Source organism: Paralichthys olivaceus, chromosome 19 (assembly GCF_024713975.1).
Source record: "Paralichthys olivaceus isolate ysfri-2021 chromosome 19, ASM2471397v2, whole genome shotgun sequence".
In the NCBI taxonomy this organism is placed as follows: Eukaryota; Metazoa; Chordata; class Actinopteri; order Pleuronectiformes; family Paralichthyidae; genus Paralichthys; species Paralichthys olivaceus.
Genome location: NC_091111.1, coordinates 10,710,269 through 10,721,350, shown reverse-complemented (window position 1 = coordinate 10,721,350; position 11,082 = coordinate 10,710,269). Strand labels below are relative to the sequence as shown.

Genomic DNA, 11,082 nt, shown 5'->3' with positions numbered 1-11,082 from the left:
ATGCATCTGCTTTTACTTTTTTTTTTTTTACACAAATCTTAGTCCAAGCTACAGATATAGAAATATAATAGTACCCTTAAACACAAATTTAACTCAAATCACTTATGTTTTGTCAGCTATGAAAAATGAAGATATTAAAGTTTTATGATTCCAAACACACTAAATACTAATAAAAATACAAATAATAACAACAATATTAAAAATAGTAAAAGTAATATTAATAAATGTTACAAAGTCTATGGCAACCAGAAGTAAAACCAATGACATTTAAAATCAAACCATGCAGTTAAAAGGACAGTGGCCACATAAGAGGTAAAGCTACATACAAATAAAATCTGCATAAAGGTTGTAATGATTAGGATTAATCTAAAACAAGCACTATTTACTGTCCATCACACAGATCCACTTGACTTTATGTGACGTCCCAGACCTCAACATCGTTTCTTTTCTAAAACGGTGAAGGACTAAGTTGTGTGAATCTCTAATCTCACACTAAATCTGTGGTTAAAGTTACCACCTCAAGCACGGGATTAAGACAAGGTTGTGTAACAGGAGACTGGAAGGGATCAGTGACAACTTAATGCACTTGGTCGACCTACAAGGAAGCTGCCAACAAAGCCCCTTCTATTCTGTGGTATCACAGCACCTCAACCTGCCGTACCTGTTTGTTTTCATTATTATTTCCACTAACCTTTTTATTTCCACCAAGCCCTTATGTTAAAGCCATCGTGGCTTAATTTGAAAAAATAATGTATGGTTGCAAAAAGATTATTTACAGGTCACATGCACACACAGTGTATAGGTCAGGTCAAGCGCTTCATTCCAAACTCATAGCCCATGTAGAGATCAGTGATTTAAAGAGCTCGTAAAGGTGACCGTGATCCCAAAGTCAAAATTGATTTGTTCCAGACTGATAGAGCGGTGAAAAGGACATTAGATGTTTGGATAAAGCATTTCCTAACTCAAGCTGAGGTCATTTTGCAGCAAGGCAGCATAAAACCACAGAATCACTAACAATAAAAATAAACAAGAAAAATTGACATTAAAATCATATTCACACATGAATGGAACATAAGAGCATATTTAATGAGGGTCCTGTAAATGAAATTACATTTGTTGACATGTCTTGGTGGTGTGAACATTGAAAAACATAAAATCTTAAATTAGACCTTTTGGTTTGTTTGTTGATTGAACAGTCTCCTGTCTGTCACACGTGTCCTCACATGAGGACCACAGCAGACTGCACCAGCTGAGCTGCCTGAGCCTGTAGCTGTTGAGTGAGTGATTTAATGTACAGCATTGGTCAGTACATTTTTCTTGGGGCCCGAGGGCGGGAGGTTGGTGTTTGGGTCTTGGCCTCCATCCCTATAGCAACAGGAGTCCATGTGGAATAACAGCTGTTGCACAGATTGTTATGGCGTCTGTGGCCCATTGCCCAGCAGCAGCCCCTCACCCTCCCTCGTCTTCTTTATGTCTCGTGTGCAAGCAGCTGCACGCTGTGAGCGAATCTTATTACAGGACGGCGAACAAAACACTGGGGCCCAGGCAAATGAGGTGGCCCTCTGATTGGTCAATGAGAGATGGGCCTGCTGCAGCGTGTGCACACCCAGCGAGGTGTCTTACATAAGAGAACCAGGTCCCCCTTACGAGAACATGGAGTAAAAAAGTGCGGGGCCTCGTCAGATGGCTCTTTGTCTCTGTTTCAAAACAACCTCCTTCCTCCACCACCCTCCCGTGTCTCTTCTTGGAACGTGCACACACATGTTCAGTCACATTCACATGCATGCATATGAAAATATTTCTCCTCTACATGTGAAGTATGCATTGCACGTGCCTGCACATGCCTTTGTGTTGTAAATTCTTACACATATGTTGAGTTTGCCTCCGTACACTGGTGCACAGTGGGTTACACTCTCAGTTTTACACTCACTGCTAAATGTCGACTAAAAGAGACTCTTGTTTCCAGCAGCAGGAAAACTGAATTAGATCTACATTCGGCAGATTGTAAATCCAGTGCAAATATTGATTTTCATTTGCAATTCAGCATTTCTGTCAAGCGCCTGAAGGCAGAAAGCAGAAAGCAAGGATCTCACACTCATATACACCAGGGAGGACATAAATGACATAAAAAGAGGATACTGACAATTGAAATTGAAAATGCTGCAATCTGATGAACAAGGTTAACTAACGGGGCTTTCTCATGAGGTGCTGACATTATTTTGTGGTCCCTCTGCTGTGGAAACTGCAAAAACATTATTGCTAATGTTAATTTGATGCATCCTGAATCTATTCTTACTTGTTGGAGGTGTGTGAAAAAGCTTGCACACAATTTCTGTAGAGTTGCATTTGGAACATTATGACTTTTCATGCTTGCCGTAGAGCACACTCTCGCAGATACATTCATTCACAGGAGGAGAGGGACTAATTAGTGAGGATTGCTGATGCAGTGTTTGGCTGAGAGAATGCCCTGCACGCTCTCCTGCAGGCTCAGTGAACAGAAAATGTGTTTCACCTTACTCTGAATTCAGCTGAATGAGGTGAAACGCAGACGATCCATCTGCTCTTTCTCTCTGCGGCACAACTGCGACACAAAACCCCAGAGCAAGGTCACCTGGAGCGGCTGCAAATTACTGACACAGAGAAATTGAAGCGAGGCCATCGGGCGTGCAGCTGAAGGACACCGCTGTCCTCGGGGTCACACTTTACAATCCCATTTGCTGAGGGAACTACAGAAGCTTTGCTTCAATCTATTATTGATGGGCTGATGGGGGGACCTTCCTCGGCTGGGATGTTGATTTGCCCATTTGTTCCTCTGTTTTAATAAACATAAGGTTTGCAATGCCTGTTGCTTGGTCACTGTATTTCCTCACTTGCTTTATGACACCTACTTCCCTCTGTGACATTTGACTGTGTTGTTGCATCAGTTGAGTCCTGAATGAAACCGAAAGCAGTGAGTTGTTCATAAAAGATTTGAGTCGGTCAGTGCAGCGGCTGTGTTTGTATGACTCAGTTGCCATGAGTGAGTGACAATAGAATGTATATAAACTGTGCATATACACAGAACGTGTGTAAAGCTCAGATCTCTAGAAACTTTAACACCAGTCCATTCCTTCCCTTGTTTCCTCAATCATAACTTACTATTTCAAAGTGGACATTTCAGGCTGCAGGAGTCACAAATTGCATGTGTCCTACTGCATTGCTACATAACCAGAGACTTTTGGCAGGAAGCTTCAACCCTTTAATCAACAGCAAAGGTGGGTCTCTATCAAGCAAAGCAGGTTTGTGCTGAAATCTTGACAGCTGTGTTTTCTCAAAACTCTGCACAGGCTCATCCAAACTCTTGGATTCTCCACTTGTGGACACATAAAGTTATTTTTAGATTATATCTCATCTCTCAGCTGCAAACAGCACAAGATCAAACTTAAACACACGCGGCGACTTGTTCATGAAATGTTGAAAATCAATTCCAACAGTCAAACTTATGGTGAAGCTGATTGATTTGTTGTCGAAGGTGCAGATTATTGCACTTAAAGCTTTACTCCACGAAATGACTATTAAACTAATGCACTAATTTGACCTGTAATTCTGCATAAAACTGTCCACATTGAATGACTGGAAATAAATGAATCACTATTTGGATTCTGTGGATCCATGTATCCACAGAGTTGATGTTTTCAGTCTGACCGTGAGAACATTTTGTTCTCAAATGTTGGTCATGGCTTGGTCTCCACCGCCCTGTGGTTATAACCAACGTAACACTCGCTGTTTGCCAACAGTTTGTTTAAATAAGAGAAAATAGATACAAATTGTGAAATTGAAGTTTCTTCATTTTGGGAATGTGTGAAAATGCCTGAACAGGGAAAACGTATGTAAGTTTAAAGGTTTAATTGTCAAAGCTTGTTGTGTAAATTAAAGACAGAACTTTCATAGAAACAAATATTTATTTTACAGAAAGTTGAACAGAAACCACAAACTGTGGCTGAATGTAAATGTGGTGTACAGTATCATATTTCCCTTTTGTGTCAAAAGAAATCACAGTTGATGGAGGGGAAAAAATATAACAAAAAAAATGCACAGAAACTTAGAAAAAATGTTTTTTAAGAAATACTCAATGAAGCTCCCACACATTAAACACCAAGAGACAGAATAAATAATATTACGTGGAATAAACAGAAGAACAATTCTTAAGAATTACCATTCCGCGCTGCTCTAAACACAGATGCACAGAAACTGCCCCCACAGGCTCATTTTACTCAGTCAGACAGAGATTCATCTAAAGTGCAAGAAAACAATTTGTGTATTTGAATAACCCACAATCAAAAGTAACTTGATTTAACCCCCAGGAACTTTTAGTCGCTCAAATGTAGATTTTCTTACATCCATGGAAATTTAGCAAGACGAGGACCCTGACTTTTTTGTTTTTCTGAAGAAAACAAATACACAATACAACATTTCCTGTTTGACTTGCTTCTTTTTCTACCCAGAAATCATTCACAAACATCTTTGACAATTCATTAACATGCAAAGCCATCATTTATCCATACAAGCTTTAACAGGGGATGTCGATACTGGATGTTGCTGTGAAGCTTCCGCTGACAAGACTGCTCTTCGTCCAAATGTCCGAGCAGAAAGAAGGGGAAGGAGAGCGGAGCAGGGGTAGATAGGCAGGAGCAGGGAGGATTGTCTAGCCTGCGTCGACTTCTACATTCTGGAGACACGATAGCCTTGTGCCAGGCAAGCAGAGCCCTTCTGATTTTACAGAGAGAAGTGAGAGAGCAACTATGTACAAGCCACGTTCCTCTAATTCTCTTTGGTCAGTCTATATTCTCTGTTCAAAGAACACTCAAAGACCAATGCTGCGCTCAGTTAGCACGAGCCATGAGCGTGTCTGCGCCTAAGTAGTTGAGCATTGTCTGGACGAGTTCCGGGAGGTCGTAGTCGTGTTTCCAGCCCCAGTCCTTCCGCGCGTTGGAGTCATCGAAGTTCATTGGCCAACTGTCAGCTGGAAAACAGAGAGGGGAGATAATATTTATCAAAAATTTGGAACTAAGATTTGACATTTATCGACAGATTTCGACAGTTTTCTTTTATAAACTTTACTTGTGACTAGAACATTTTAAAAGCAGATGCCTCAAGACAAATGCAAGGAAATTAAATCAAATTCAATATTAATTTGGCCACAGTTTAGTTTCATAATATCGCAAAGTTGAAATGTGACTTACCGATTGCCTGTCTTACGTGGTCGACATCATACGTGACCTCCAGCTCAGGCATCTGCTTCTGCAGCTCCTGGGCCAGCTCCTCGGGGGTGAAGCTCATGGCGTTGATGTTGTATGTCCTCATGCTCAGCGTGTCAGCCGGCGCCTCCATCACCCCCAGAGTGGCGCGGAGGCAGTCGTCGATGTACATCATGGGCAGCCTCGTGTCAGCTTTCAAGTTGCACTCAAACTTGCCGCTTTTGATCGCGTCGTGGAAAATCTGGACGGCGTAGTCTGGTCAGAGAGAGACCATAAACGTTACTGGGCTAGTTCTGGAATAAACCCTAGTGCAGCGCAGTTCAGAAAGTGTTTGAATTAATGTTATCAAAGTTGTTCAGACAAGTAAAAATATGGAGATAGTGTTCCACGTATATCTGCAAGCCTAAAAATACAACGTGCAACGACAACTCTGCAACAAGTCGGTTACACAACTAACTTGTGACATGACAGGAATAGACATTCATTAAAATTGAGACCTTGTACACGGTCTGGATTTCATCTGCCTCACCTGTTGTGCCACCTCCAGGGACGGAGTCAGCAGAGATGATTCCTGGGTAGCGCAGACAGCGGAAGTCTAGTCCGTAGCGGTGGTGGTAGTACTGAAACATAAAAAAAACAAATCATTTACTCAGGAAACCTAATTTCGTGATAACTTCTCAATGAACCCAGGATAATCATTTGACTGTGGTACTGATCTGAGGCCTCACCTCTCCCATCAGCTCAGCGTGAACTTTGGAGACGCCATAGATGGTGCGGGGCCTCTGCACACAGAGATCTGGCGTAGGGTTACGGGGTGAGGTGGGACCAAAGGCTCCGATGGTGCTGGGGACAAACAGGCGTAGGCCATGCTCCGCTGCGATGTCCAGGATGTTGTGAAGCCCTTAAAAAAAACAAAAAAATAAAACACAGACCCCTTTCAAATTAGCACATTATGAGGACTAAAAAAAAAAAGAGAGAAAGAGATAAACAGAAGTCACAATATCTCTCACCGGTGATGTTCACAGAACGAGCCAGGGCCACGTTAGCCTCGCCGACAGCGCTGAGGAGAGCGCTGTAGTGAAAGAGCCAAGTGATGCGATTGTTCACCACGATTTCCCTCAGGTTCTTGTAGTCGAGGATGTCAGAGTAGATGAAGGGACCTATGGGCGACAGACACCGCAGAATTAAATTTCATAAATCAACTTTCTGATTCGTCTATTAGAGGCATCAACTCGTGGAACTATTTTTCCAGGATGATTGCCAAGCTTCTGATCGGCTGCACATCTGTCTCTCATCATGACAATGTGTTTTTCTTTTTAAAGATTCACCCACATAGTATTTTAACGTTTGTTTCTTTCTACATGTATTGTTGTTGACTGCTACATCCACTACGTCTTCCCAGAGAGCTCATTACTGCTGCCACTGGGGCAGCACCGTGTGTCACATATTGATTCGGGGAAAATTTAACTACAGCATTTTTCAGGGAAATGTGACGTCCTCTTAAGCACATATAATTAAAATCAATATGAACTGGAGAGGCCTCAGCTGCTGGTTCCTTATCTCGTGTTTTCAGACAGAGACATAAAAACACTGTTGTGTTCCACCTTTAATTAACTCTTCCATGTCCTGTTTTTGCAACATACATGAGATTTTAAAGTGTCTGTGGTATTAGTCATGAATTCATGCAGCAGAGGAACTCACCGTTGTCCTACAAAGACTTTGAGTTGAAGTTTTTGCATAAAAAGCAAATGGCAAATAAATGAAAATTGAATCTGACAAATCCTTGAAAATCTGACGTCACTTGAACGGAAAAACACTTTGAAAGCTTACTTCATCTGCGACAGATTAATTTCAGACGGCAGAGATCAGATGACTGTACGGTATTTGGATTCACTCACCGCTGTGGAAAACGCTGCTCGGAGGTTTTCTGATGTCAGACAGGATGACGTTGTTCTTTCCAAACCTCTTCCTATGAAGAAGGAAATTGTTATACAGCTTGAAATTGGATCAGAAAATTCTCTACAGTAGGTTAACAGATTTGGATGTCTGGGAGGAAAATGGCTCTTTTTACCTTAACAATTTGGCGAGCCCCACCCCGAGCTGACCGAGACCTCCTGCATTTGTGGGAGAGAGAGGGAGAGAGAGAGAGAGAGAGAGCGAGAGACACGGTGAGCATCATTACACATCAAGTCATCAGTGCTGGTTTCCAGGGAGACTGGAATAAGTGAAGAGAGTGGGCCATAAGAAAAGAGGTCACAGCACTTGACGCCTACACTCGTTTTTTAAAACTGGCATCACATTCTGCTTTCTTTGCCAAACACTGCTGCTTCTCGAGCCCCTGTGGAGCACATTCTAAACCAGATAATGACTTCATTTCATAAGAAAACACTTTAAATTACAAGGCATTTTCAAAAAAAATGCTGTCGGGCCTCTTTTTAGAAAATGTTCAGCAAACTCCCCAAAAAGGTGACGTTGCCTACCTGTAATGAGCACCTTGGGGTGGTCTGTTTCCGAGAAGGACACAGAGTGGAAACTGGCGTCGGACGTCACCTGACGAGGGGAGAAGCTGATGTTGCGCACGGCCACCGTCAGGGGCTGACAGCTGCACCCCGGGGTGCTGAGGGCCTGCTTGGCCACCTTGCTGAAGAGTCTGATGACAGGCATGATGGTATCTGCGGGAAAAGAAAAGATAGTGTTAAAGGTTTGGTGTGGAGGAATCCATAGGCCTCAGGAAAATCTAGAGCTTTTTTCCCCTTATGTAACATGAAAGAAGCTGCACTGGTTTACTAGAAGAAAAAAAACACTTTGGGTGTAGATTTAAATGCATTTGACTGGCACAGTCTGTTGGCCTCTTGCTGCAACGTTTTTGGCCAAAGCATAAAGATCTGTGTGAAGAGAGTCTGGCTCCTCTCCAGCCCTCAGGCGCCACGAGACAGGACCAGAAGGAAGAGCTGGTGCTGAGGGAAAACACTCGATGCGCAACAAATGTACATTCATCTGCAGCAAAATGGTTGAAATCCACAATTTCAAGCAGTAAAAAATCTCCCATTCAAGAAAACGCGTCGGCAGGGAGGACACGTAGGCTTCAGTCACAATAGATGCAGTGGCTTTTGTTTCCAAATAGGCGCAGCGCGGCAATCCAGCTCATGGCAACACCAAACACTTCTCCTGTGCCTCAGTCTGCTCAATGTTACAAAACTTTAATTGGATGTTGCTGCAGACTAACAGTTCATCATGCAATTATTCTTTTTTTTTTTTTTTTTTAGAAACGTACAGGACACATACACAAACACCGTAGGTATGCAGCACTTAAAAATGATAACCCCTTTTCCTTCAGAGAATCACACTAAGTTTCCTCTGAAGCAGAACAAATTGATATTCAAGTTTTTAATTTCTTCGTCTCTGAGCTGCTTCAACTTTTGCACCGAGTACCTATTCACAGATGGACTTACCGAGCGTGTTGGGAGCTTCCAAAAAAGGGAGGAGGAGAGTGACTTGAGTGTATTTATACTGCCCTGCCTTCGCATCGAACCAATCAGGACGAGAGGGCGTAAAGAGCCATTCAGCAGCAGGCGCTAAATGTCACTATCAGCTCCACGACCACAAGGACGGAACATGGGATTCATTTCTTTGTATTTAAAGATGACTTAGGAAATATTTAGCCTTGGACTCCTTACAGGGGACTGACTATTCGGAGTCAGGAACACGGGTCTTTTAAAACTCACGTGTTATTATAAGAGATAACTCAAATTAAGCATTGGCTGTCAACTTGATCCTTTCGTGCGTAAAAGGGTCAGTGCCACAGACGATAAGTGACGTGGCACTGACCCTTGGCTCTGGTCACCGCATGTGCAGGTCATTGTTGTGCCAACACGGTGTTACGTAGACACCATGTAAGCCAATGGAGCGGAATAAGGAGGGGGGGCTCAGCTTAGAGGCGCCCCCTGGTTTTGCCGAGGTGGCGAGTCAAGATGGATCTGACGAGAACTGTGAATCATTTAGTTTTTTAAAAGATGTCGATCTCCATTTAGTTCAAGCGGCTCGACCACGTGGACCTCGGGGTGCTGAGGGTGGGGATGGTGTGCACGCGTGAAAGGACGATTAACAAAAAAATGCGAATGACCGAGAAGAACCGAGGGATTTATATGATTTGTTTTAACACAGGCGCGTCTGCAAAACCGGACAAATGAAACCAGGCCGGCGCGAGGAAGAGGAGCAGTCCTGGCACAGACCGGCACATTTAGATAAGCTGCTTATTATAGATGAAGTGTTTCCTCTGGCGCAATAAGTGTTAACGTGATATTTACGTTAACACTTTAATAATACTAATAATAACCACAACAGTAAAACACATTTCAACCAAATCCAATAAGAAGCAGCACGTGTTCATCGACCCCGGCTTCTAAAGATGGATGGATTCATTCATTTGAATCTTCTCCACACGAGCGGACTAGTTCGTGAAATGAAGGTTGGAAATGTACTCACGTGAGAGGAAGCAGCCACAAAGAGAATCCTGAGCGTGGGTCCTGATGCTGTTTCGTCCTGCGAGCGGCTCCTCAGCTTGTGACCTGATGCCGGTGTTATCTCAAGCAAGTGTTGCATCAGCTGCTTCTATATATCAGCGGCCATCTGGTGTCAGCGGAAGCCGGTTCTCCGCGGATTGGTAGAGCCCCGGAGGTGCGGTCCTCCCTCTTAGACCACGCCCCCCCCCCCCCCCCCCCCAAAAGTCTCAGGCTGTGGTCTCAGCTCAGGAACAAGAATACGTGTTTAACGTGATCTCTCCACAAGACTCACTCCATGGAGACATGAGACTGTGATATATAATATAATACACATACATTATACATAGAATAACATCTGATTTCTTTCATGAGCGTTTATTCTTCCAATTACTCCCTGATAGAGCCTGTAATGTCCGAAAATAGTAAGTATAGTAGGTTTGTTCAGCAGCTAGAATTCAGGTTTAACATGATTTCTCCACAAAACTCACTCCAAGTTACAACATGGAAACACAAGACTGTGATATATAATATAATATTACAATAGATTAAATTGTATAACATAACATAGCATCTGATTACTTTCATTAGTTTATCCTTCCAGTTACTCTCTAACAATATAGCCTATAATGTCAGAAAATATGAAGTGATAGATATCAGTTCCCTAAATATGCCAGAACTTTTTTCCCATCCAGATCGATATATCTTTCCCTGGTGAATGAATACAAGTTTTGAAAAAAACCCATTTATCACTCAATTAATTTATCTCTTATATGAGGTGCTACATATCTAATTTATATATATATAATATCTAGTTTCTAATAGGATTATACATACATACATATACTGTACTTCTAACACATTATACAAAACTCCTGATCGCTACCAGATATCATGAAAAAAAAAAAAAAAAAAAAAAAAAAATATATATATATATATATATATATATATATATATATATATATATATATATGTATATATGACAATCTCAAATTGATTTAACTCCTTCACATATAGTTGTGCAATTTCTCTCATAAATAACCTGAACATTGGAGATAAAAAATCGTATTCACAATCTTCCTGGCAAAATACACATACGCAATCACGAGATACTTTTTGTAAACTTGGAAGATTTGATCTGTTGGTTACAACATTTGGGAATTGTTTAAAAAAATTGCACCATAGCAAAACAGAGGACGTCCTCAAGTACATCAGCAACACGTAGGAGGACTCCTTGAAACACATGAAGTCATGTGTTTACGGCCACAGGAGACCTTCATAAATACTGAGAGTAAAGTCAATGAGCGATTTAAAAGTAGCTGGAGTCCAGATAAAAAATAGAAATA

The 11,082-nt window shown here is 42.0% G+C and overlaps 1 protein-coding gene across 2 annotated transcripts; it reads right to left on the bottom strand.

Annotated features, from left to right (window-relative positions):
- Positions 1-3,922: 3,922 nt before the first annotated feature.
- tdh (L-threonine dehydrogenase) lies at positions 3,923-9,902 on the bottom strand. Of its 2 annotated transcripts, none has more exons than XM_020091956.2 (9): positions 9,723-9,902; positions 7,718-7,909; positions 7,309-7,351; positions 7,136-7,206; positions 6,248-6,397; positions 5,966-6,138; positions 5,767-5,857; positions 5,223-5,492; positions 3,923-5,002 (listed from the first exon to the last, which is right to left on the bottom strand). In XM_020091956.2, the coding sequence occupies exons 2-9, from the start codon at positions 7,899-7,901 to the stop codon at positions 4,863-4,865; spliced, it is 1,122 nt and encodes a 373-aa protein (XP_019947515.1). In that variant the 5' UTR covers positions 7,902-7,909; positions 9,723-9,902; the 3' UTR covers positions 3,923-4,862. The 2 variants fall into 2 exon arrangements, with proteins under 2 accessions (XP_019947515.1, XP_019947514.1); XM_020091955.2 differs by lacking the exon at positions 9,723-9,902 and adding an exon at positions 8,690-9,059.
- Positions 9,903-11,082: the final 1,180 nt, after the last annotated feature.